We start from the raw sequence: 25,241 nt of genomic DNA on the forward strand, positions 1-25,241 counted from the left end.
CCGCACTGTGCCCGACAAAAAAAAAAAAAAGAGAGAGCAAGGGGAAGGTACATGGGTTTGTCCAGGCTGTGCGTGCCGCTGCGAAAGTGGAGAGGTGCTGAAGCGGTGACTTGAGAGCCGTATTTATTCGGCATTCTTACTTCGTTTCCACACACCACTGTGTGTCGCCTGCTGACCTTTGTTTCACTATTGATCCTGTGGGCCGGGGCTGGAGACACTTTGCGTCACTCACATAAATGAGGAAAGTACGGCAAAGGGGCGTGGTTGTATCGCGAGCGGTCGTAGTGGAAAACTGAACCGGTTTTTCACTCAGTGGCGAGGAGAGTGTGATTTGTATCGTGTATGGGTTTTCATGATGTTCTTATCGTTGTCCCTTCCCAGTTTGCAGTAAGGCAGTGACACGTTTCCATTGCTAATTTGGACATTAACACCGTGCAGCGGAGCAGAGGAGGGAACCAATTGTTGTAAGTGAAATCATCTTCTCAGCCCCTCCTTCATGAATCAAAGTGCTTAATTTGCTTCTGCGGCCTAAACGTTCTCCTCTCCATTCGATCTCCTCACACCAAATACACTACTGCCGATCAAATAGATTGTCAAAACTCATAACATCAAAATCCGTCGGTGGGCCCTAACCTCCCCACGTGCGACTCGCCGCCGCGCGTGCCAGGGCTTTGCAACCTACAATAAGGGAGAATAAACGCAAGGAACGCGGGCAGCAACGGCGTCGCACCCGCAGCATAGCTGCTGTCATTTGCATCGTACACCTTAGGCAAAGTGGCGCAAGCCTGTGCCGTTACATAAATTAATAACAATAATAAAAGAAAGGGGGAAGGGAGGGCGGTGGCATCCGTACCAACGGAAGAGTGGGGGGGTGAGTAGTCGCATTTCGAATGCTCCGGCGGACGTTGTGGTATCTGCTCGAGAAGGATGAGCCAATCGTCATACGGCGAGCTGTGATGGCAAAGGCCCGGCCCCACATAGGCGGTGGAGTCACCAGCAACGCAACTAGCAGCACGGGCGGAACCGTCTCGACTAGCATGATGACAAGTGATGTCCTGTCGCGTCGTAATGGCTTCATAGGGAGTGAACCCCGCTCCATCATAGACAGAATCAGTTCCCCTAACGGTTCTAGTGTACCATCCACTTCATCACGTCGTAGCGCTTTACTTCCCTCAGAGAGGGAGGGGGGCAAAGCGAGCGGTGACGCGTCGGATGATGCTTATAAATTTCTTTTGCATCACATTGACTCGGAGATCGCGGCGCTGAAGCGACGGGTTACAACGGTAATGGATCAGCGTAAGAACGTGGAAGATAGTCAAAACCGTCGTATTCGCGACCTCTTCGAGTGTATTGAACGGCCGTGGCTTCTGTTAGCTTCCATTCCACCTCCACAACTACCAAATAAGGCCCTCGATGTGTTTGCGAAAGAATTTTACACCCGTCAGAATGGAACCAGTACTAGTGGTTGGGAAGAGGACGCTATCTTTTTGTCAACTTGCAAACGTAACTGGCGTGTGCTGACGACCCTCCAGCGGAAGCCTTACGAGATCGCGGCACGGCGTAACGAGCAAACACGAAAAGAGTTAAAGAAAAAGATGAGTAACGGCTGTAGCTATTTTGAGAAGTTATGCGAGCAGACGAAAGAATGGACAGCGGAGATGGTGCGGGACGAAATGCGAAAGGCGGTTGCTGCTAAAACGCGTAGTTCACCTGTAGCCAGTAAAAGTAGGGCTAGTTCGGTGGCCAAGAAGCCGGTGGCAAGACGGCAAGGAGCAAACAAAACAGAGCCGAAAGCTGCAGCATCAAAGAAGGAGGATAAGATTGTAGAGGTCCTGAAATTTGAACCGGTTGCGAAGAAGGAGCCTAAAGGGGCCGCTGGTCGCGCCGCGCGGGGACGGCCGCTAAAGGGACAAATTAAAAAGACCGCTAAGGGGAAGGCACCGGTTGTAGCGAAGAAAGGAAAAACCTCCCCACGCCCTGTAGCAGCGAAAAAGAAAGTAAAAAAGAAATGAGGCGGCTGCTTCCGAAAGGGGTAACATAAATGTACTGTTATGCAACTCATAGAATACTGATAGAGAAGGGGGACAACAACCGACGAAACGAAACAAAGACGTGACATAGTGCTTCGCGCGTTTATGGACGGGGGGCGGAAAAGCATTCGTACCTGTTACATGCATCACGTACCTTCTTGTCATATTTCCATACATCTATTTTTCTTCTCATCGGGTAACCTAATTTATGCGAACAGAGGTGATTTATTCCAACTCGTTGTGTGCAATTCCACTTCTTCTTCGTTCCATCTTTCCCTTCCATCTGACTCGTGTATATATGTAGAAACCTTCCCGTAGACGGCATCCCGTCCGCTTAGTCATACAAGATCAAATAACTGTGCTCACCGTGACACAGGAATAGAAGCATTTACACTGCTTTTAAGTATATATACCCACATATTTTGGTAGAGCTCTGAGACACCAACACGAGAAAGGGCCAAAAGCTGGCTTTTGAGCGTATTTTAATATTGCATCCAAAAGGATTGCTTGTGGAAATCAGCAAGTGGCGGGGCGCCACATCTCTTTGGCGGCACGTCCAGGTGTTTGTGTTTCCGATTCACTTGCGTGTACTTGTTTAAATCAGTGCAAGTTGTTTCCGCGTGCTAGTGCGTTTTCTTTATTTCCAGATCGTATCCAATAGTTTTTTTTTTAAAAAATCAGAAAACCGTTATCGAGTTGGTTTACATTTCGTGGACGTTCTGATGGAGTTCGTTCCCCTCGAGAGTTTTGAGTTTTTGAATTCTTTGCTTCAGGGTGTGGAGGCACAAGGATGTCTCATGACGGTGCGACTGGAGGCTTTCACATGTCGTTGTACCCGTAAGAAGAAGTTGCTCGCCGCCAGTATCGCAGAATACGCGAACAAAACAACTCCACCGCTTAGACCACTGTGCAGTGCAAATGCCCCGGTGCCGCCGCTGCTGAATTTATCAGATGACAGTGTGCATGTAGTGCCTACGGAGCCCGTCGAGCCAAGTGACATCGACGACCGGTTGGTATTTCTCGTGGCCGCGCTAAACAGCATTTATGGTGAGGACGGTTATGACTTCTCTGTTCTGACGGAGGAGGATTTTGTGCCATGTGATGAGGCCCATGTGCGGGCGGAGGTCAACAACACACTGCGCTCATTTCCCTCATCGTGCGGTCCGGCTGTAGGACAGTTTTGGGTCCGCGTAACGGAGCACGCATCTGATGCAAGTCAGGGATGTGAGTACTTCCGCTTTGCCTCGCCCAGTTGTGACCCCATGGCGTCACGGGCGCTCTTCTCACAGCACTACTTCCTTTACAACAAACGAACGCGTTTACTCGTGTCTCTGCTTATCTTTGCGGAGGGAAATTTGTATCGTGGTGATGACGGCACGATGATAGAGAATAGTTTGTATGATGAAACGGATGACAACAGCAATCACCAGAGACCGTGGCTTAGCAGCCCGGATGGAGCGTCGGAAGATGACGAACAGGTGCTTGTGGGAAAGAATGTACATTATTATTATCGCCCGTGAACGTATTTATACTGGAGCTAGGAAGAGGAGGACAACAATGGGTTGTCTTTTTTCGACGATAGGGCACGCACGCAAACCCATACATGATTATCTGCTCCTATTTTGTGTGTTCCTGTTGAGCGGCATGGAAGGATTTGAGGTGACCCCATTATGTGAGAGGCCTAGCTCCCACCTCAGGATGCTTACATACTTTCAGTGGGCGTGCTGACGGTTGAGGGAGCAAGAAGAAAAGGTAGAGGAGAGCGAAGAAGCGTTAGATGTTTGGTTTTGTATTTTATTCCATCGTGTGTGCTCCAGCAACCAAACCACGAGCAGCCGATCTTCCCCTTATATACACTCACATTTTCATCACCTCTCGTTTTGTTTTCCTTGTATTTCCGTGCACGTTCTTTGAGCGAGGTTCGATTTGGAGGAAAGGATATGGAAATGAGTGTGCCACTGCATCAGCCCAAGCTCTCTAGCCGTGCTGGACCACCTTTGTTGTGCTTTCCTTCATCACATACCTCCCTCTCGACTTTTCTCTTTTTCGACGGTTTGTGTGTGCTTAAGTGCAGATTTCCCCCTTCACAACGGAATGCAGAGCGTTTAGTTTGCGCAACCGAATGGTGTGAGGCGCCTTTTTAGTACAGCTACAACTTGTGCTCGCTTTTCGTGGTGCTAATGTGTTATCACCGTAAATTGCCCTGTGATGATAGGTTTGAATGCTCATGTATGTAAGCATGACCAGTGTACGCAAGACCAACGTTCCTACGCTTACTCGGACAAGGACCGCACACGCTTGTTGCTGAAGACGCAGCTTAAGGACGTCTCTCACACTGTCACGCGCGACCGAACACTTGGAATGCAGCTTTTCAGCATGGGGTTCAGCGTTTCACATGCCACTAAGTTGCTAGGCAGCTTCATGTCGCGCTCTCACCAACACAGGTGTGGGGGGTGCTGTGATAGCAATGTGCTGCATCTCACTGAAGGGTTCCTTGGGCGCGTTCTTCTTATTTTATGTTGATTGTTACTTCTGGATTGCCTACTGTTAGCGTTTCCACTCATTATTTGCCATTTTAATGTAGCTTTTGTTTTTCTTCTTACAACCGCCATCCGCAAAACCAGATCAACACAGCGTATAAATTCAATTGATTGTATTTTCCCCACGTGGTGGTGCCAGGGGTCACTGCTCTCTGACGCAATGCCACGGATAAGAACAAATGATTGTAAAAGCGACGAAGGAGGCAAGCAGTGTGCATCCCTTTGTTTGCTCTACTGCAGTCAATATTCATTTCGTACATTGAACCCTCTAGCTCACAGCAATTCACATGGTCAGCCACCGTCTCTTAACTTCACCGATACTTCTTTTGAAAGAAAATAAAACGAACCACACCTACTTTTATCTTCCGTTTCTTCTTTGTTGTTGTTGTTGTTGTTGGTCTCGGTTTTGACCTGCTCTTAGCGGGCCTGATCGGCGAGTCGACCCCATTTCCACATGACGCATAAGGTCCGCCTTGATGACGGACTCGTGGAGGTGGATACAGCTGTGAGGGGGCAATTCGTATTGTATTTGGATGAAAGAAGTGGCGTGTGGAGCGTTGCCCCAGCAGAACCACCGAGTAGCACGGTGAAAAGCAATCCGGAGAGTGCGCTAGCCGAAGTAGCGGTGAAGGAGGACAGCATAGATGATGAAGCATTGATGTTTTTCGCTGATTGAAGCCGATATTTCGTGCCTTTACAAGAATATCTCAATTCACTATGCACTTGGCACGCTGGTTGGTGCGACGGCGAGCTGGCGGTTGACATATGTGACTCGTCAGAGCAACTTACACTAACGCGAAGCCAATACACCCCTGCCCTTCTTTACTGTGGAAGTCTTAGCGTTTTGTGTTTTGCGGGTCGTTCTACCATTGGGATTGCAGTAATGGTTGATGCAAACGGCATTGGATATCAGCAAGGTGCGGTGGCAACAACTTTCACCTTCCCTTTCCGACACCCCTCCTATCTGAGGGAGCGGCTTGACACATTGACATACTCGGAAATGGGAATTTTGAAAGTCGTTGGACTCAGGCGAAACAAAATCAGTGTGCAGTCACTTTGTGTTTTGGATGGGAAGAAAATTCTTCACGATCTGGATACAACAGTGCTCGCCAAATCGGTACACCGCCAGGGCCTCCCAACTGCTGCCGTGATGGAAATCTGTTGGTGGTTGTTTCGGTTAGCGCAAGCTTTCTGTAATGTCCAAATTGTCTGCCCTGCCTATCGACCCCTAGTTAACCTGTAACAGAAATTTGTTTGTAGGATAAGTGCTCGTTTGTCAGGATCCCCGTATTTCCTTTTTCCTGCTTCTTCCGTCGCCTCTGAAGTTCAAAGGCCTTTTTTTACCCCTTTTTCATAACCTTGCGTGGTGGCAGGCACTTATGACCGCTCGACGACGCCATCGTCAGCGGCAAGCCAACGGTCACCCGCACAAACACGGAGTCTCACATCCCCGAGTGACGTCACAGGGCGAGGAGCAACAGCAGTGTGGAGACTCTTATGGGGCCCAGACCACACAACAAGGTGTTGATTACTCATACCCTACGTCGCCGAATGCACAACCCGTGAGCATAAACCATTCAGAATTGCGGCCCGTAAAGGGTGAAGGAGAAAGACTAGAAATGTCAGTATCTGAGGAAGTAAAACAACAACAGTCAGCAGAGCAGCGGGAAGCTGCTTCAAGCGCCTTTGATAATAACATAGAACAACACATGGAGTCACAAACAGTGACGAAGCATGGTGCACACGACACTTCCACGCGGTCACGACGTGGAAGGACGACGAGGAGCGCAAGAGGGCGTGCCCAGGTGGGTGGGCAGCTATCCAAGCCGAAGGCGAAAACAGCTGCACTGGAAGCAGGAGGTTCCTTTGCTCCTCTTACTAGGGCCGCAGCCCCGCAGACGGTGGTGAGCGCGCTGGAGGAACAGCGGCGACTCCGGAATATAGTTGCAGCACCGCCAGCACCTTTGGTATACGAGGACCCTGCGGAATGCGACGATAGCGAAGTTCAGGACACGGCACACGACGAAGCGGTCGAGGTCAAGCGACAAGTGGGCTCTTTTTCGCGATCATTTAGCACCAATTATCCGAAGGGTACTACAGAAGTATCCGCACCGGCGGCGGAGTTAAATGACACAAAGCCCATTTTCGGCAACAGTGAGCGAGATTCATCGCAAGCTGCCACCAAAGGACCCGAAGCTTTAGGCACAGGTTCTCACAGTGGTTCGGAAACACAATCAGGAACACAAGCGGAAGAATACAAATATGTTGGTGGTAGCGCTTATGGGCGACAGCGCACTGCAAAAGTTGGAAGAGCTTTCGGTGGCAAAGGGACACCAAAGCGGAACCACATCGGGGACCGTACGCGGGGCTCCGCTCTCCCCTCGTCTGCAAATGCGGAAATTTACCAAACAGGTGAGGAGGAGGAAGGAACCGCGCGGAAGCAAACAGAAGGGCAACGAAACCAGGTGGAAACCGGGGCAGTCGCTCAAGGGGAAGCCGAAGGAGAGCACAGGCGAGTGAGGGTTGAATCAACTAAGAAAGCAGTCATGCGCGGGGGAGCCGATGAGGAGGTCGTGTATAAAGGAGCAGGGGAGGCACGAACGGATGTCGAAGAGGAAGCGGCAAGGAGGAGAGCAGAAGAGGTGGCCCGAAGGCGGGCTGCAGCGAAAGATGTTTTAATGAGGCGGGCTGAAGAGGCGGCGCGCAAGAGGGCAGAAAAGGTGGCCCAAAGACGGGCTGAACACGCGGCCCGTCGAAAAGTTGAAGAGGAGGCGCGGAAGCGTGTGGAAGGGGGGGCACAGAAAGCAGCGGAGGAAGTGGCACGCAAAAATGCTGAAGAGGCGGCACGCAAGAAAGCTGAAGAGGCGGCACGCAAGAAAGCTGAAGAGGAGGCACGCAAGAAAGCTGAAGAGGAGGCACGCAAGAAAGCTGAAGAGGCGGCACGCAAGAAAGCTGAAGAGGCGGCACGCAAGAAAGCTGAAGAGGCGGCACGCAAGAGGGCTGAAGAGGCGGCACGCAAGAAAGCTGAAGAGGCGGCACGCAAGAAAGCTGAAGAGGAGGCACGCAAGAGGGCTGAAGAGGAGGCACGCAAGAAAGCTGAAGAGGCGGCACGCAAGAGGGCTGAAGAGGCGGCACGCAAGAAAGCTGAAGAGGCGGCACGCAAGAAAGCTGAAGAGGAGGCACGCAAGAAAGCTGAAGAGGCGGCACGCAAGAAAGCTGAAGAGGAGGCACGCAAGAAAGCTGAAGAGGCGGCACGCAAGAGGGCTGAAGAGGCGGCACGCAAGAAAGCTGAAGAGGCGGCACGCAAGAAAGCTGAAGAGGAGGCACGCAAGAAAGCTGAAGAGGCGGCACGCAAGAAAGCTGAAGAGGAGGCACGCAAGAAAGCTGAAGAGGAGGCGCGGAGAATGGCAGAAGAAGCGCGTAGAATGGCGGAGGAGGAGGAGGAAGCACGAAGGATGGCAGAAGAGGAGGCGGTCCGTAAGCGAGTTGAGCGGGAAGTGGCACGCAAGAAGGCTGAAGAAGTGGCGAGGAGAAGGGCTGAACAAGCGGTGCGTAAGAAAGCTGAAGAAGTAGCGGCACGCAAGAGGGCGGAGGAGGAGGCGGCACGAAGGATGGCAGAAGAAGAAGAAGCGCGTAGAATGGCGGAAGAGGAGAATTTGGAGCGCGGGCGAGCCGTGGATGGGGCTGCACGTACCGCGACGGGGAACGAGACTACTCTAACGGAACAACAGCGCCGTGAAAGGGCGAAGAAGAAGTTAGAACGGTATCGCAAGCAAGCGCTGGCACGTAATCAGAGGCCTGCCTGGAGGGAGAGCGATGCCGCAGCCGCTGCCGCGGCGGCTGTTGCACAAGGTGCCGCGGATGTGCCGTTTGTCCCCACAAGAGGAAACACCATTCTTCCCTCAGAAGCACGTGCAGCATCCACTTCGGAGGAAGAGTTGATAGCCGGCGCTCTCACCTTCCCCAACAGCAATGTTGCAATTGAGAAGTTTGACGAAAATCAATTAGTCGTGCGACGCCAGAGCCTGGATGATCCGTGGGATATTGGCCTGCGGTTCGACTGGACAATCAAAACGCTGGCAATCGGTTCCCTGCCCACCTATCGGCTGACAGACCCACGCCGCATGCACCCCTTTATGCGCATGTATCAGTCTAAACCTGTGTGGTTCCTTGAAGAAGTTAATGGCACAAAGGCTAATAACATTCGCGAGGTGATGGAAGTTCTCAAGAAAAGTCTCTTGGCAAAGTTTGTGTTTAGAAAACCGCACTGAAGTCAGTAGCCGAATGCTCGCTGAGATACATCCGCGTTCTCGGTGCTTTCGCCTCTACCCAGATGCGTCTCGCATTGAGGTAATCATCACTGACAGTCCTAGGTCTCATGTTCGAACTACATAACCAATGATGCCACCGGCTGTCCTTATTGTTATTCGGGTGAGAGGATGCGGACCCTAGCGTCGGCAAGAGGGTATCGTAAACAATTTTAAACTGCGGAGTAACCAACGCCGCGTTTTTCTACTGCGGGCTTGAAGGCGCCCCCGTGCTTCACTTTGACCCGTGCACTCTGCTTTCGGAGGGGCCCGGAGTGTGCACTACCGCCGTTAACTCTTGGGCATACGGTATACATACTTATAGACACTACGAAACATTCCATAGAATAAACTCCGCGTTAACATACATCACTTCATTTTCTGTGTTCGTGGTCCCGTGCTCACTTTTGGTTCTTTGGTGGGTCTAACTAACGATGTTGATGAGTAACGTGACAGCTGTGGTCGGGGTGGAGTGCTTTTTATCAGCAGTGTACCGCAATGGTGCCAGCTTATTCTATCACATTTCAATCTATCCTGCCTTCATTTTGCCTTATGTAAGAGGCGCGCAAATTTAGGTAGGGCAGCATCGCATCGACGACAACAGGAGCATTTGAAAGCTGGTTCGTTTGACCTTTTAACTCTGATGTTCTGACGCACGTCTTTGTTTGTCAGCTTTCCTAGTCGCATTAGTTTATATTATGCGCACATTGTCGACGGAACCGAATTGGAGGCAATCCGAAGCCGTAGCTCTATTTTACTACTACAGGTAATTTCCCAGCGCAGTGACCAGAGCATCTGCGCATCAGCGCTTTCAACGGCCGAGCTGACAACTTAAGCTTTGCAACCGGCTACGCCGGCGGTAGAACTAGTCACGCAAGAATCCGGTTCCCAGACCAGCTCTCCCATGGTGGGGGGAACGCCTCAATAAAAAAAAATTACCCGGTTTTTTTGAATTCAGTATTGGTACGTTCCCACGTATCGCTGCAGCGAGCGCAACCAGGACCTCATTGATCGATATTTGGTGGTGAAACGCAGTTCTCATCCACAAAACTCCGCTTTTATTGATGGTCGAATCTGCCGCACCGTAGTAAAGGGCACTTCGCGCCAAAATCACCGACTTTGAGGGACTGTGCCAGGTGGAGAGAAGTGAAACGTAAGTGGAGGAGGCCGTACGCCCCGTGCACTTACCTGATGAGTAGTGGGGAGCAACACAGCATAAGAGATGTGCTGCGTGCCAAATGGATTAAATTATGGGGGGGGGGTTGTGCATATCTCTAGCGAAGGGAGTCGCAAGGCCCACAGGTTAGTTTGGTACCTTGCCAACGGGAATTCCAAATATCGTGCCAATCTGGGGGGAGGGATTCCGGTCGCTGCGACAACTCTCTCAAGCTCAGGATGAAAGTTTTAGTTGCACTTCCAAAGATGCCGAGGGCAAGACATTCGAGCTAACAAAGTCAAGGTGTTGCCGCTGTAGCAGTGGAAGGAATCAAGGCAAGGTGAAACATGCTACGCATGGAGTGATGGGGGAAAACATGAAGTTGTTTTTTGAACGGCGTCAAGTGTGCACGGGCACCTATGTCTATCACGTGATTTTGCTGCGGCGGTAACTATAAATAAGGTCTGGTTGTTGGGGGCCCGTTTCCCTTCGGTCGTGGTTTGCTGGAGTTCTTTTCTCCCTGTGCATGTGAAAAGAATGAATTTCTTTGGGTTGCTGAAAAAAAAAACATGTTTCGTGTAACTGTGGGAAGCGTGAGTTAGAGTTGATGCGCTTCCTCGGCACCCAGACGAATGAGCGGTATTGCCATACGATACACAAAAAGTATACAATCTTTCGGTTAACAGGATACTTTTACCTTCTCTTGGTTGACCATCTTTCTCGTCGGTTTTTTCTCCTTCAGATGCTCCTTTATCGCCTCACGTGCGGTGCGTTGCCGTGCAGCCACACTTCATAAAAGGCCCCACCAGTGGATGCTACATTACCCCTTAGCACGGCTCTCATTTGGCGCCCCACTTCTTTTATTTTTACTTTATTTTTTATTTTTTTTATTTTTGCTTGATCGCCTACGTACCCTTCGGTGTTGTCAGGACACTTCTTAGGTGGAACATCATTTTGCTTTAGTTGTGGAGTACCATGAAGGGCCTCAGCCGCCTTGATGTCTTCCCGAAATTCGACACGCGGTTCGAGCAGGATGCTCGGCAGCGTACGGCGCTTGGTGGCGTTCTCTCCATGGCGTCCATTCTCATAATTACTTTCCTCGTCGTGGGTGAGATTCGCTATTTCCTCTCCACCGTGGAACAACATGAGATGTACGTTGATCCGCATATCGGCGGTATCATGCACATGAAAGTAAACATTACGTTCCCACGGGTGCCGTGCGACCTCATGACAGCGGACGCCATTGATGCCTTTGGTGAGTATGTAGAAAATGTTGTGACAGATACTGCCAAGGTGCGTGTGGATTCAAGTACGCTGAAGCCTCTCGGTAAGGCACGGCAACTGGTCGATTTGAAGAAACAGCCGACGAATGGTAATGAAACGGGCAATGAGAACTGTCCAACTTGCTACGGGGCAGAGAAGAACCCAGGGGAATGCTGTCACACCTGTGATGATGTGCGGCGCGCTTTCGCTGAGCGCCAGTGGGAGTTCCACGAAGACGATGTCAGTATCGCGCAGTGTGCACATGAGCGCCTGAAGGTAGCGGCAGACAGCGCGTCTGCGGAGGGGTGTAACTTGCACGCCTCCTTTAGCGTTCCGCGAGTGACGGGAAACATTCATTTCGTACCTGGGCGTATGTTCAATTTTTTTGGTCAGCACCTGCATAGTTTTAAAGGGGAAACAATACGAAAACTGAATTTGAGTCATATTGTACATGCGTTAGAGTTTGGCGAGCGGTTTCCAGGACAAAACAACCCCATGGACGGGATGGTGAACGCGCGTGGGGTGAAGGATCCATCTGAGCCACTGATTGGCCGTTTCACTTATTTTGTAAAAGTTGTGCCTACGCTTTACCAAGTCGTTTCAATGGCCAACACTGGGAACTTAGTGGAATCTAACCAGTACTCCGTCACGCATCACTTCACTCCGAGTTGGGCCGCCCCCAAGGAAGGCGAGACGGACAACCCCAACAGCGATCCGCTGGTCGTGCCGGGAGTGTTCATATCATACGATATCTCTCCCATTCGCGTCTCAGTCACGCGTACGCACCCATATCCATCCATTGTGCATCTGGTGTTGCAATTGTGTGCCGTGGGCGGTGGCGTTTACACGGTGACCGGCCTTATTGACTCCCTCTTCTTCCACGGTATTAAGCGGGTTCAGGAGAAGATAAACAGAGGGAAGCAGTTTTGATGTGTTTTTGAAGCCGAAGAGCTGGAAAGGAAGAAAGGTGAGAGAAAATGATAAATATAAAGGGGATTAAGTGTCACACGCAATTACTTTTAGGAGTGGTGGTAGACAGTACTCACCCTGCTTGCGCTCTTTTTCTTCCCTTTTGCTTTGCCACTTCTTCTTCCGTTACTTCACACGGGGTTTGGTGCCCGTGACAATTTAATAAATTTTGTTGCTGTTTCTGTGAGAGTTACCACCACTGTTACTGAATTGCGTATTCTCTGATTCAGGGTATTTCCGGCCTGTTAAGCAGCATCTCTGCTCATTGTATCCCTTCTCTCTCCTCTTCTTCACTCGCTGCGACGGTAAGCAACCGCTAGGAAAGCTAGACAGCACCCCGTTGTTATTGCCACATTCCAGTCCCATTCAACCAAGCAACAAGTTTATCGTTCACGTAAAGGCGGGTGAGTGCATCATTGATCGAAAGATGATTGTTCCATCGTTGAACGGCCGCCTTTTCTCCTTCCTCTTCATTTTCCTCACCGTTGGTCGGCTGTCGCACCCATCACCAGCCGAGGCATTCGCCACAAAGATAGAGCCCCACAGCCGTGAATGTTTCGTGGAGTCCGTTCCGGCAGGTGCCTCCCTCGCCTTTCTCTTCCGCGTTACTGATGGTGGGTCATTCGACATCGATGCCGTCATGACAGCAACAACCGTTGCCCCACTCGAAACGCTGGATGACACATCGCGCCTGCACTTCAGCGAAAAGTTGCGGCCGTTGCGAGACAACGCCCAAACCACCGTCATCAATGAGTGGCGTCGTGCCACGGAGGGCAGTCAGACTTACACCGCTCCCACTGTAAGCGAAACCAAGCATGGGTTACCCGCGGAGGTTACGGTCTGTTTTGACAACAGCTTCGCCCGCCGCTCGCCCAAGTGGGTGTCTTTTCAGTTCCTCCGTCACGAAGGACTGGAGGAAGACCCGCAGGCTAGCATGACAGCTGAGGCAAAAGTAGAGGCAGAGTTGCATAAGCATGGCTCAGTCCTATTTGAACTGGCGACTGCAACGGAGCGGCTGCGGCTGGTTGGGGAATCAGATCGTGTAAAGCATGAATCTCTTGCACGTATCATACAAGGGGGACTCATTGGAAACATTGTGCTTTTGGCGGTGATGGCGGTATATCAGTACCGAACGCTAACGAGGTTCCTTCTGCGGTGTAAGCCTCAGTAGCGGTAGATAAATCTGCACGAAAGGTGCCAAAAAAAATGTTACTTCCCCAGCCAACACGCAAAGATTTAGGTGGGTGGGGGATCTACCCAACAGTCCTTTTTTTTTCTTTTACAAAACAAAAGAACCCTTTCGGCTACTGTTCATGTTTTGTTTTGTTTTGTTTTGTTTTTTGCCGTTGCTTCTACAACCAAAATGCGCATCAAATAACTATTTGCGCTTTTGGATGACTCCCTATTCGTGTAGCGGCAACTGATGGTTCAACCACCCGCTCCCACTTTTTCGTGGTACCAGTGGTACGACACATTGTCATAGTCAATGATTGTTTACTTTTTATTTATTCTTCTTTGCGTTTTGCGCTTTTGCGTCGCTGGGCAACAAATCACCCCGCAAGGAACAATTCGCAACCCCCTTGTCGATGCGAAAGCCACCATGCATTTGTTTCACCCATCATTCAAGTCATTCCTCATTTCCCGTCCAGTAGAAAGAAAGGGAGAGAGTGCGGTCCAGCTGTGCACACCCCATTATCCCTTCCCCTCCTCTTCCTTTTACAGCCTTTCTCCCGTGTAAGTTTGGTGCATTTGGAGAATATGCTCCGTCGGTTGCACACTCGTATCTTAGGAATGGGTTCCGTTTGTGGCATGCCCCCTTCGCCCATGGCTGAGGTTTTCCTCAAGTCCCTTCCACCTCCAGCGCAAGTGGATTTAGTCAAATACCATCGGTTTGAACAGGAGGAGGCGAACCGCATGCGCGTCCCGCGATGCACAACGTCCCCCGAGCCGTTTTATGACATTCAAAGCGGCGCGGCCGGGCACAAACATGTGGTGCTCATCACGCGTGAAGGGAACTTGATTACGTTTGGGGAGAACAGATACGGCCAGTCAGCTGCGCCTGGAGAAAGTGTGAGAGGCGGAGGAAGGTTAGGTGAGAACCGTCAACAACCCTTAGCGAAACATTCTGATCAACACGTAAGCGCAGCACCAATGTATGTGGATTTGGACGGTGCCTTCGCGGGAGGGAACAAAAGTGTTGCTTGTGGATCCAACTACACCATTGTGTACCAACCGGGTGGCCGTCGCGCTATTGGTTTTGGCAACAATCACATGGGACAGCTGGGCATAGGACATAAAAACCAAGTTGATGCATCAAGAGGCTTCGCAGAGTGGGACCTCACTGCTGCCTGGTGGGGCGGGAATACGAACGTTATCCGTACGATTGCATGCGGCTTCAATCACACGATATTGCAACTTTCTTCGGGGGAGCTTCTTTCGTTTGGCAGCAACACGTGGGGTGAGTTGGGGATTGGCTCCACCGTGTCCCCTATGCAACCCACACCAATCCGTTTCTTCGAAGAGAAGGGCATTGTAGTGGTTAAGACCGTGGCAGGAAATAGTTTTACACTCTTCCTTACAGCCGATGGTCGGGTTTACGGTTGTGGAGCAACAAATGCTGGGCAATTGCCAGCAAACGTGTTTGAGCCGGCGCCGGTGCTTCTCACCCGCAGTTTTCAACAGGGCTGCAAAGTTGTACCCGGTAGCGTTCACGGAGGGCCCACTCAACCGAAGCTCATACGCATCAAGGACATCGCTTGCGTGGGTTCTATGGCGGTTTACGCAAGCCGTAAAAATGAGCTGTTCGTGCAGGGAGCTCTGCCAGACTACGGGTATCAAGTACCTTCACCACGCTTTCAACTAGTTGACCAGCAGCCGGCAATTGATTATCTAACAGAAATGATGGAGCACAACAAAAAGAAAGGTGGAACCAGATGGATGGATGACAAGGGAAGCGAGGCTCACACTGGTTTCGACATTGTACGGCTCGTGCAAGGACCGAGCACGCTGCTGGTCATTTATAAAAATGGCTGCGTTGCGGGTCTCGGTGCGAACGCGGAGGGACAGCTGCAGAACATTCGTAGGTCCCAAAAAGGGAAGGAGGTGAACCTCGCTAAAGCATTTACCGCCAACGGCTTGCTACCCGTCTGTTTCCCCTCAAAACCGTATGAAGCGGGAGGAAAACAAACGGCTGCGCTGCCGTGGTTCACGTGCGGGGCAGGTTTCACACTTTTGTTTGACAACAACGAGGTTTACGATGATGGAGGACAGGTTAAGCCGATAGAACTACCACCACCAGCGCCCACGTCGCGTCGTGGGGCCGCCGCTGCTCTGCGGAGCATGCGTTAGTGACGTATAACATCGTGCATTAGGAAGTGCCTCCGTGGCTTGGGGGAAAAAGAAAAATGGCGCTGACGACTGGATACCATTGCAGCACCTGAACTTTACATGCCACCTCGGCTTAGAGGAGAGGTTGTCATGCTTTTCTTGCATTTCGCAGTGGACTGCTATGTTCCTCTGGTTTTGCACGTACCGTATGGACAATCCATGCGCGAATTCGACCCGGCGTTGTGTTGGCTTGAGGGGAAACGGTAACGAGGCACACTGCTTGGCAGCACATGCACCAAGAAAGAAAAAAGGCACCGGACCGTAACGATGACATGTAGAGTTGACTTAAGTTAAGTGATATACACTTTATCCCACCGCACCGCCCATTGGTGAGGAAAAGGTTTCATGAGCAACTGCCACTCCAACCCCAGTGAGGCATGGCGTCAACTCCTCCGGCTCCAAGAGGGGGTGTAAAATAAGGGATGGCGATTCGGTTGAATGTTGGGGCAACGCTCTCTCTTTTAAGGAAACACACAACAGGAACTGGTTGACACACACACACACACACACACACACACGCTGAGGGAAATGGCCGTGGCATCCGGTAACTTAAAATCACCGGCCACTAGCGCCGGTTCCCCAAACTTGAATAAGCTACTGGCCTCTTGGCTGCTGTGCGCAAATGCGAAAAGACGAGTTAGCGGCGGAAACACATCAATCGGCGTTACCTTTACACGTGTAATTGTTAGTAGTTGAACATCTGGAAAGGAGGAGAAATCCATGGACCAAGTTGGGCATCAAGCGCGCACATGGTGCAGTTTGCGATGGCAGCCCTTTTTTTTAACGATGAAACTGCGCGTTAACTTACCTGGAAGCCGACGGTGAATTGACGGAGTTTCAGTTGTGTTTGGGCGGAGCCTCGGCCAGCTGTGTTTTTTTTTTTTTTCTTCGCTTCCACACTTCCCGCATCTGTACACTCCAGTGGTGTTAGTCCATCTTACCTCTCCTCTTGGAGTTGCGGAACCAACGTCTCTGTTGCAGCCGCGAGTTTCTGTCACCACAGCTTCCGGTGCGTCCCCCATTTTCTCTTCTCCTTTGCCGTTGGGAAGGGCCACATTTATTGTGCTCACGGAAGCATTGAAACGAGGCAATATGCCCCGTACATCGGCACCCTTGCGCACGAGCCACAAACGGAACCCCCGCTTTCTCACATGTTTGTCAACTTTGACGGTTGGTTGACCCGCCGCCTGGAAGTGTACCGAAGTCAGCGACGGCCACCCGCAATCGTCTGAAGTTTTAATCGCCCTCGTGGCACCGGGTCCTTTCAATTGATCAGTTGACGGTTCCGAAGTGGACCGGAACGTTATGGATGAAGTCGCAAGGGGAACGCTTCACAACAGCGAGGGCTGCCGCCTTATTCAACTGACGAATAATGTTAAACTGCATCGCGAAGGAAGTACACAACAGTGGGCAACAGCACCTCTCTCACCGTAACGGGTTTAGAAGTTTCCGGAGGTTTCAAACGACTGGCCACGAGACGGAAGAGTGTGGCAACAGCTTGTGCGGAAGAAAAATAAAAAGAAGATGCAAAAAAAATCTCAAATTGAGTGGGAAGAAAAAACAGTGCGGATATTTTTCTGCTCGGCAGTACCAACGCCGATTCCCTCTACATATGCGAACTAACTAAATGTATGAAATCCGGCAGGCAACTTTCGGTCGTTTCAATTTTCCCTTCCTCAGTCAGAATGCGGGTGGGAAGTAGTTACTGTTGGAGGAATGGGCTCAAGGTGGCGACAACCAACAACAGCTCCAACACGAACTTCAGGCCCCGCCACACTCGAGGGGTACAGACCAACAGCCCTACGAGTAAACCGTTTGTCGTGCCCCCGCTAAGGTTCCCCACCACTTCTAGCGGATGAACAAAAAAAAAAAAAGACGAAAGTGTCGCGCCGCACCTCACTGCAATCTTCAGTGCCGTGGCTGTCTCTTGGGGTGCAATAAATGCTCTGCTATTTTCTGCCCATCACTTCCCACGAACGTGCATCCCCTGTCCAAGCCACTATCCTTCCATGCTTCACTTCGGTCCCTCTGTTCCATCATATATAAATATATATGTGTGTGTGTGCCTTTGCCGTTTCGTCGTCGTTCCATCGGCCATGCGCGTCACCTCGGTCGTGTTTGGCCAATAGATTTCCAAAAAAGAAAAAATCACTGTGCGGTGCGCAACTAATTTGTGTTCCTGCTCAAATGCGCCACTACACAAACGACGTACCTCTTCAGCGACTCGTTGGGTGGCACTCTACCCGTCGTTTGGTAACCGAAGATCAAACAAAAAAGAAAAGGTATCAGCATAGAAACAACTACTCTACCTCACACAACGTACCCGCCATACGAACGTACGGTGGAAAGCAGGATAGGCAATCTTTTACCCTCATTCTTGTCTTTCAGAAGCATAAAACACTTGCTTGTTACTGAGCATACAATACAACCCAAACACAATGCAATCACTTAGTCACCGACGTCCAATGGCAATATTAACGCGCTTAGTGCCGTCAAACGAACTTGCAAACAACACTTTCATTACTTGCCCACCAAAGCAGAAAGGGCGCCGGAAGGAAATGTACATCCGTTACACGGAAGCTGGGGTCAGTGCGGCACACTTCACGCGGAACTAAAGCTGCTTCTCCCCACCGCCGCAATACCTTTACCTATTTAAGGGCGTATATGCTAAAGAAGCGCATCTGCCCTGTTTGTGGCACCCCCTCCCCCAAGTTCAAATACAAATTATAGTAATAACGGGCAAAAACAAACCGGTGAATGAATAAACGGGTTTGTACATAATGGCAGGGGCCGGAGATAAAAATAAAAATTGAAATGTGTAACTTACAACGTGTGAGGTGTAACTTTTGACTCAATTACCACTTCTTTTGTCGTCATTATTATTGCCATTAAAACGGTGTGCATCAGAAAATATGACTTTCCAATCTTCGTGTACACTACTAAAGCCAAGAGAAAGTATGTTATAAGCGGTGTCGGAGGTCTCCACAATTTTCCTGCTTTACAATCCGCTGCACACGTGGCAGATGCAGCTTCACTATCTGCTACCCCTGATTTTCCCATGCTTCAATCTTTTGGTTTTGTCTTCGCGTACCCGATGGCTGAAGCAAACCCCGTCTCGTTGCTGTTCCTTCAGTCGCAGTTCCACGTTAATGTCAGCACTCTTGCGCTGTTCTACAGTTTTTCAAAACTCGTTTTACTCACACTGTTTATATATTTTTTATTTTCAATATGGCTTCTATCCCGCCGTCTCGGAAAACATAGCACATTATACTGTTTTAGCGGGCCTTCCAACACCTTGGGCTTGAACTGCTCGACATCCATGTAGTGGCCGGCACTACCTGTGTCACATGAAGCCATTAACAGGTGCATGCACTCGCCCAAAACGTGACTCTCCGCCACTGCGCTTTTCCGCAACCTTTGAGTTCACGCAACACTCGTTACCAAGGTACCCTAAGGTTTTCAAGATCACCCTGTCCCCAGCCGTCTCGCAGAGTTGAAACTGGGGAAATCTGCTCCAATTTCCACGTTCCTTGTCTTGGAGCCCTGCTCCGAGGCGCCGCAGCTAACCACATTACTTAAGCCGCTTCAGTGGGAACACAGTATCTTTTCATCCGACGATATGTTGTCATACTTTGTTTTATTCGCTGACTATTACCCAGCCTTCCAACTCCAAAGTTTGTTGGTACTCGGTCCCCTCCCGGTATCCAAGCCCAGGAGGCACTAACCTTTTTTTCGTTGCTCACGACCGGTACCCTCGACTCCGAGACGTAAGCGGCAAACTCAATTCATCCTGTCGCGTGCGCTGCCATCTTTGCTTCAACCCTCTCCGTTCCCCCCTTTCACCCCCTCGCCTGGATTTGGCAGTAGCGTTAAAGATCTTGCTTTGCCTCCTTCGCTATTTACACACACTGGAACAGCTAACCTCGGGCAAGTCCCCGATTTTGCTTAGCCAACTATCTTACATTACTGACAGGACATCATATTTATGCAGCATCCTCGGTAGCACGTCACCGTGGGGATTCATTTGTATGTGCGCTGCCCTGTATGAAACCACTAAATGCTGTGGAAAACAGTGCTAACGATAGCATTCTCATTTTCATCCCACTACAACCGCCTCCGGCCAAATTTAACAAAGTTAGTAATGCTCTCAAAATAACAGGCCTATTAGACTCCCAACCCCGCCTAATTAATGCCAGACCGGATGAATATGACCCCATTGAAGCGTGGTGCAGGTAGATGTATAACTTTCCTACCGCCCTTTCTGCTCTGCTGAACAGCTTTCTCCTTCAAGTTTCGGTTGTGTCTGTGGCACCTCCATCTTTTCAACTCCCTACGTGCAACACACCCGCCACAGCCCCTCTCGTCTCCATTTTATCTTGAAAAAGCCGCTGTTTTAACCCCCAACACCTCCATAGCAACAGGATATCCAAACAAACTTTTTTTGACAGTAAAAAGAGAATGCCCACGGTGGCCTGATGACGACGCGAAGCGCTCCGTTTAGTCTTTTTTTCTTTTTATTACTCCTTACCTTCAAACTCGTCTTCCACAGGCGATGTTGATGTTTCCCTTGAGTCTCGCACGTTATTACCCGACGTCAAATTGCTATGTGGATGGGCCTCTACCGAATGAATAGCACCTTTGGGACTGGGAGGATCGGCACTACCTCCGTCTGGCATTGCAGCAGTTTTTGTCAACATTCTCCAGTTTTGTGTCGTGCAAAACGTACCGGTGTCGCGAGGCAGTTTGCCTTCATTGTTTTTCCATCTTAGGCCGTGTATTTTTACACCTGCGGTTGCTAAAAAGAGAGTTCGCTTCCACCCTTACTGCGACGTCTGCATTATCCACTTTTAGTAAGCGAAACGTCATTTTGGTCGGCACAATCAACCGTAAACCATCTCTCCGGCTGCTTAAATAGGGCCCCCGCCTTCTCTTCAAACGTGCAATTGCACTTTTGCGGCTCAGCGGCCCTTCCCAAAACCAGCAAGTTTACATAATACTGCGCTGCGACGCTCAGCATAGCGAAACCCTCGCTCTCTCTTAGCCACACAAAAACACACCAGAGCAAACGTGTCACCCAACGCATGTAAGCAACATGTGCACTTAACAGTTTAATATATATATATATACTTATTCCATTATGTGATGTTTAAACGTACCGTGCGTACCACTGCTACATTCTTTCCAACCTTACTGAGCATTAAATTTAATAATAACTTTCTTTCCTAGACAAATAACTCTCTCACGCTCCAATAACCCAACCCAACGAACCCCCTTCCTCTATCCGATTTTCCCACATTATCTCCCACAAGCGAAGTGGGGGAAAGGCCCTGCGCTTGTGCATGGGCAGTTTCTTGTAGGCACAGGAATTCGGTGCGACTGCGTGCGACCCTGTCAACGACGCTGCTATGCACTTTAGGGAAATAAACATATGAAGCTGGTATGTTTATAGAAGTTGGGGGATGTATAAATGTGGAAATATTACAAGTTGCGCATGTTGGCTGAAAAGAAGTACATTGAACGATACCCTTGTGGTTTTAAAGAAGGAGTATCATCGAAGGTAATGAATAGTAAATGGGTGGTGCCAACGATTGGGACCTTTGTTGGCCAACAGGGCCGCGCTCCAGCCCCGTCACTACTCGCACAGGTCGAGGAATTGGAACCAGGAACTTGCTTTCCGGTTAGGGGGCAGCCGACAGAATAGCACAGCATCTTGTTTCCTCCTGCATCAGCTGCTCTACTGTCCGCATTTTGATTTCCAAGCATTCCACAAGCAACCGTTCCGCTCACTGCGTTTTTTGGCGACGTCGTGGGCGTCAATCAAACCCCTATAAAATCTAACGGGGTGGCCGCTCTGCTTTCTCAAAGGGGAAAAAACATCTTGCTGCGCTTCGCATCTACTTAAATAAGCTACCATGTCCACCAGACCCTCCTCGAGGGAATCCGGAAGTGGACTGCCTACATTCCAATAACCAACACAAATTTGTTTAAACCATGTGGATGACCTCCCTAAAAGAATACAAAATGATACAGAAGAGAAGAAAGTACCGCACTAAGATAGAAAAAGCACAAAAGACAATCGAGCACGAAACAGACCTCGCAGCAGTTACCCTCATATTAACACGGCGCCAACGTCGATGACACAACGGAGGATATACTCCTTTTAAACGAAAATCGGGGCACACAATCACCCCAACAAGCAGCTGTAGCGGACACGTATCGTTACAACATGCAAACAAGATTAACCACTTGAGATCTAAATGAATCAAACGAAGATGGTACAGACACAAAAACCACTTGTTTCATACTTCCTTTAGATCACTAACAGAAAAAATACATCCCTGGACATCATATGACGTGACATGACATCCACTTCAACGGTGTGAATTTCAAAAACGGCAAATACATGTATAGCCATGATGATATTGCATGTTAAATAATAAAATAATATAGCTCGCTAATGATCGCTCACACTCAAAAAAATAAGTAAATAAATGTTTATATGTTTGCCCATTACTCTACGACAATTAGTGAAATTTAAAAAATATATAACCTATGCTGACAGTAACTGGAGCAGTCCAAGACCCATCAACAGGTAAAGTAACCGATGCACCCGCACGCCCCCATCGGAGATAACAACGAGTTTCAATGACGCGCAGTTTTCATTCATCTCGTTTCCAATACCCTCAGCAATATCTTTAAGCAGAGAGGGTGATCTCCCCTCCGGTGACAGTTGAGATACCGCGATCACATTGTTATTAAGATAAAGAGACCGCAGCTCACTCCCGCTCAGTTGCCGATTATACAGCAGCACGTTCTTCACAACTACACCATCACCTGCTGCCACATCCTCTACGCCAGGATGACCAACGAAGAAGCGGGAGATGTTAAGCAGTTTACCAGCACCTGTAACTATGGTGTCCATATCAGGCAGGTGCTTTCCATCAAGATGAGCGAAAACCTTCCCAGCACTCAACGTGAGCGCAACCTGGTGGATCCCATTCGTACCGGGAGACTGCTCGTCTTCTACCGCACCCGAAACCTGACCAGCGCCATGCCGGCAAACATCCTTCACAAGGGATAGCGTAATGTACTTGCTGGTCTGTCCATCATGCGTCACAAACCCCACCAACGACGTCTCATTCTGCGTGATTTCCGCAAGTTGCACTGTCACCACAAGCGTAAAGTGAGTATTAGCAAAGTGATAACGTTGGTCCTGCCCCTGCTCGCTCACGGGCCATGACACACTGCTGTCATTCTTGCCACTTAGCTGCAATCCATCATCAATAACGGCAGCACCACCCACACTAGCGTTCACGCACTGGTAAGCGTCAGACCACACAGTTCCGACTGCGGGCCCAGCAAGCAAGCCAACGAGACCGGCAGTGGGGATCCCAGTGCAGGTGGTTTCATCGGTGACATCTGAAGAACACGTACCAGCCAGCAGTCTGTCTTGTGCTTTCCACAGCCTTACGGTCGACCGGACAAGCTCCAGTTCATCAACGAGGTGTACAAGGTGTAGGCTGACAACACCAACAATGCTCTCTTCATGCAGGCAGTGTAACTCCCCAGTCTTTGTGTACAACAGAGAGCTATATGGACTGCTGTCATCACCCACAGAAATCTGTCCAACGAAGAACACACGGTTACCATCAGTCAACCACAGTTGCAGCCGATCACGTATCCACTTCCCATGAATATTCTTTGGCTGGGTGACAAGCATCACAGGCACATCGTCAAAGGTTACTTTGATCGAACTACCCGAGCTGCCTGGTTGGTTACGTTCCGGTGAGTTACCAATAACGCGAGAAATGGTTCCTAGTGATTCAACCCAAGTTGCCCCCATGTCACTAGATTCGAACACCTTGCGGTACCCGGCATCAACGTATCTTCCAACCTTGTCTGTCCTCCCATTGAGCAGAAGCCTCTCGCCCCACCACACAATGGAGGACTCAGTTGTGCCAATAGGAGTTGCACCCTTGCTAAACTCCCACGTCTTCCCGTCATCATCAGAATATAATATCATTGCAGTGAGATAATTTTCGGCATCTAGGATCTGCACGGGGAATACAACCGTACCATTCGGCGTCACGATACCGTTACCCACACCACCAAGGTACTGAATGGGTGAACGGCCGTTTATTTTCCCAACGGTGCCTAACAACGATTTCAGGTACTGGGGATCCTTCCATACAATGGTTGCACTCGCATTGCCGCTCTCATCCACTGTCTTCTGAACAGTGCCCTTGTACATCAGTATATCCCAGTCATCGCCGTTAGCTTGTCCCGTCCACCACGTTTTGGAGTTGTTGTACCTTCCTACCAGAACAAATACCGTGTTGTTCTTTACAACAACTGTGGGGTCCACGACGCGGGAGTGGTCCTTATTTACGCGGGCGTTCTCAAAAATAATCTCGGTCTTCCACGTACGACCACCATCCGCACTGTATCGCGCAACCGTGTCAATAAATGCGAAGTCCTCAGACGATGTGTATCGACAATCCGCTATACCAATTATTACGCCGTCAACCTCAATGAGTGAGGGTATGCGGAACGAATGAACGTCCTTCATCCCTTCCTTCCTTATGTTAGGACTAGTATCTTTGGGTTCCAGTATGCAGCGTCTACTTCCCCGATAAGTGCTTTTAGGGTCCTTCCCCACACTTAAGCATCCCTCGTTAACTACCCACAACCCACCCCCTAAAAACATCTCACGGGTAGTACCTTCTTTTGCATCGACAACCAGTACACTACAGCAGTGCCAAACAATGGCAACTAGCAACAACATGTAGGATGCCATTGATCAAAAGTATGTATGTGTGTAAAAATAATGGAGGCTGAAGTCCGTGGTTACCAACACAACGCCAAAATCCTCGCACCACGTATTGTTGATTCAGGACAAAGATAACAACTGTGCGTCTACCTTCCTAATGAAGAATTAATAGCCAAAACAAAACACAGAAATCAATAAGTGTTCAACAAGTGCGCACAGAGATAAAATGACTCAATGAAGCAAAAAGCAAAACAAAGGAAACGTGAGCAAATGAACAAGGAGATAGTATATAAGACCAAAGTAGTTTGAGCGGATTCTAAAACAGGCCGTGTCCCACTGAAATTTTCTAACTCCTCAGCAGGTACTTTTTACCTAATATGTGTTTTGCCATACATAGGATACCTCACTAAAGCATATCTTCAACTCCTTGAGCCGTGGTGAGTGATGTACCGGGCGTCTTTACGTCGTCCATCTCCTTTACGCAAGTGAAGCTGACCGGTATTAATCGGAGTAGGTTCCTTCCAGCGGGATTAAGAGTTTTGGCTTTTCTACGCTAATGTTTCGGGTGCCATTTTCTTTTTTTGTACCATGATGAAGAAGTGAAGGAAACTACATTTTCATTGGGGTTCCGGTCTTGACTGACACTAGATGTGACGGAAGTGGATGGTTGGTAACAGATTTTCACCATTCCAGTGGGTTTGTGCTTCGAAAATTGAGGACCCTTTGATAATATGGATGCAATCCATATTTTGAAGAAGCGATCGTGCTAACCAACGATAATTTTCAGGAAAGATTAAGGGAAATCCTCGCCATATTCCG

At 49.7% G+C, this 25,241-nt stretch overlaps 11 protein-coding genes across 11 annotated transcripts; 9 read left to right on the forward strand and 2 right to left on the reverse strand.

Moving 5' to 3' along the window:
- Positions 1-890: 890 nt before the first annotated feature.
- Positions 891-2,012, forward strand: TbgDal_VIII7510 (hypothetical protein, conserved; the record flags this gene model as incomplete). Its single annotated transcript, XM_011777782.1, has 1 exon — positions 891-2,012. One exon carries the CDS (start codon positions 891-893, stop codon positions 2,010-2,012), a length of 1,122 nt encoding a protein of 373 aa, XP_011776084.1.
- Positions 2,013-2,752: 740 nt separating this feature from the next.
- Positions 2,753-3,550, forward strand: TbgDal_VIII7520 (hypothetical protein, conserved; the record flags this gene model as incomplete). Its single annotated transcript, XM_011777783.1, has 1 exon — positions 2,753-3,550. The coding sequence occupies one exon, from the start codon at positions 2,753-2,755 to the stop codon at positions 3,548-3,550; it is 798 nt and encodes a 265-aa protein (XP_011776085.1).
- Positions 3,551-4,238: 688 nt separating this feature from the next.
- TbgDal_VIII7530 (hypothetical protein, unlikely) lies at positions 4,239-4,553 on the forward strand (the record flags this gene model as incomplete). Its single annotated transcript, XM_011777784.1, has 1 exon — positions 4,239-4,553. One exon carries the CDS (start codon positions 4,239-4,241, stop codon positions 4,551-4,553), a length of 315 nt encoding a protein of 104 aa, XP_011776086.1.
- Positions 4,554-4,987: 434 nt separating this feature from the next.
- On the reverse strand, positions 4,988-5,335 carry TbgDal_VIII7540 (hypothetical protein, unlikely; the record flags this gene model as incomplete). The annotated part of the gene is made up of 1 exon (XM_011777785.1): positions 4,988-5,335. One exon carries the CDS (start codon positions 5,333-5,335, stop codon positions 4,988-4,990), a length of 348 nt encoding a protein of 115 aa, XP_011776087.1.
- Positions 5,336-5,453: 118 nt separating this feature from the next.
- Positions 5,454-5,813, forward strand: TbgDal_VIII7550 (hypothetical protein, unlikely; the record flags this gene model as incomplete). Its single annotated transcript, XM_011777786.1, has 1 exon — positions 5,454-5,813. One exon carries the CDS (start codon positions 5,454-5,456, stop codon positions 5,811-5,813), a length of 360 nt encoding a protein of 119 aa, XP_011776088.1.
- Positions 5,814-5,949: 136 nt separating this feature from the next.
- TbgDal_VIII7560 (kinetoplast-associated protein, putative) lies at positions 5,950-8,841 on the forward strand (the record flags this gene model as incomplete). The annotated part of the gene is made up of 1 exon (XM_011777787.1): positions 5,950-8,841. One exon carries the CDS (start codon positions 5,950-5,952, stop codon positions 8,839-8,841), a length of 2,892 nt encoding a protein of 963 aa, XP_011776089.1.
- Positions 8,842-11,008: 2,167 nt separating this feature from the next.
- TbgDal_VIII7570 (hypothetical protein, conserved) lies at positions 11,009-12,226 on the forward strand (the record flags this gene model as incomplete). Its single annotated transcript, XM_011777788.1, has 1 exon — positions 11,009-12,226. One exon carries the CDS (start codon positions 11,009-11,011, stop codon positions 12,224-12,226), a length of 1,218 nt encoding a protein of 405 aa, XP_011776090.1.
- Positions 12,227-12,692: 466 nt separating this feature from the next.
- Positions 12,693-13,436, forward strand: TbgDal_VIII7580 (hypothetical protein, conserved; the record flags this gene model as incomplete). Its single annotated transcript, XM_011777789.1, has 1 exon — positions 12,693-13,436. The coding sequence occupies one exon, from the start codon at positions 12,693-12,695 to the stop codon at positions 13,434-13,436; it is 744 nt and encodes a 247-aa protein (XP_011776091.1).
- Positions 13,437-14,023: 587 nt separating this feature from the next.
- On the forward strand, positions 14,024-15,613 carry TbgDal_VIII7590 (hypothetical protein, conserved; the record flags this gene model as incomplete). Its single annotated transcript, XM_011777790.1, has 1 exon — positions 14,024-15,613. One exon carries the CDS (start codon positions 14,024-14,026, stop codon positions 15,611-15,613), a length of 1,590 nt encoding a protein of 529 aa, XP_011776092.1.
- Positions 15,614-17,704: 2,091 nt separating this feature from the next.
- TbgDal_VIII7600 (hypothetical protein, unlikely) lies at positions 17,705-18,067 on the forward strand (the record flags this gene model as incomplete). Its single annotated transcript, XM_011777791.1, has 1 exon — positions 17,705-18,067. The coding sequence occupies one exon, from the start codon at positions 17,705-17,707 to the stop codon at positions 18,065-18,067; it is 363 nt and encodes a 120-aa protein (XP_011776093.1).
- Positions 18,068-22,202: 4,135 nt separating this feature from the next.
- Positions 22,203-24,449, reverse strand: TbgDal_VIII7610 (neuraminidase, putative; the record flags this gene model as incomplete). Its single annotated transcript, XM_011777792.1, has 1 exon — positions 22,203-24,449. One exon carries the CDS (start codon positions 24,447-24,449, stop codon positions 22,203-22,205), a length of 2,247 nt encoding a protein of 748 aa, XP_011776094.1.
- Positions 24,450-25,241: the final 792 nt, after the last annotated feature.

This window comes from Trypanosoma brucei, chromosome 8, assembly GCF_000210295.1.
Source record: "Trypanosoma brucei gambiense DAL972 chromosome 8, complete sequence".
Classification (NCBI taxonomy): domain Eukaryota; phylum Euglenozoa; class Kinetoplastea; order Trypanosomatida; family Trypanosomatidae; genus Trypanosoma; species Trypanosoma brucei.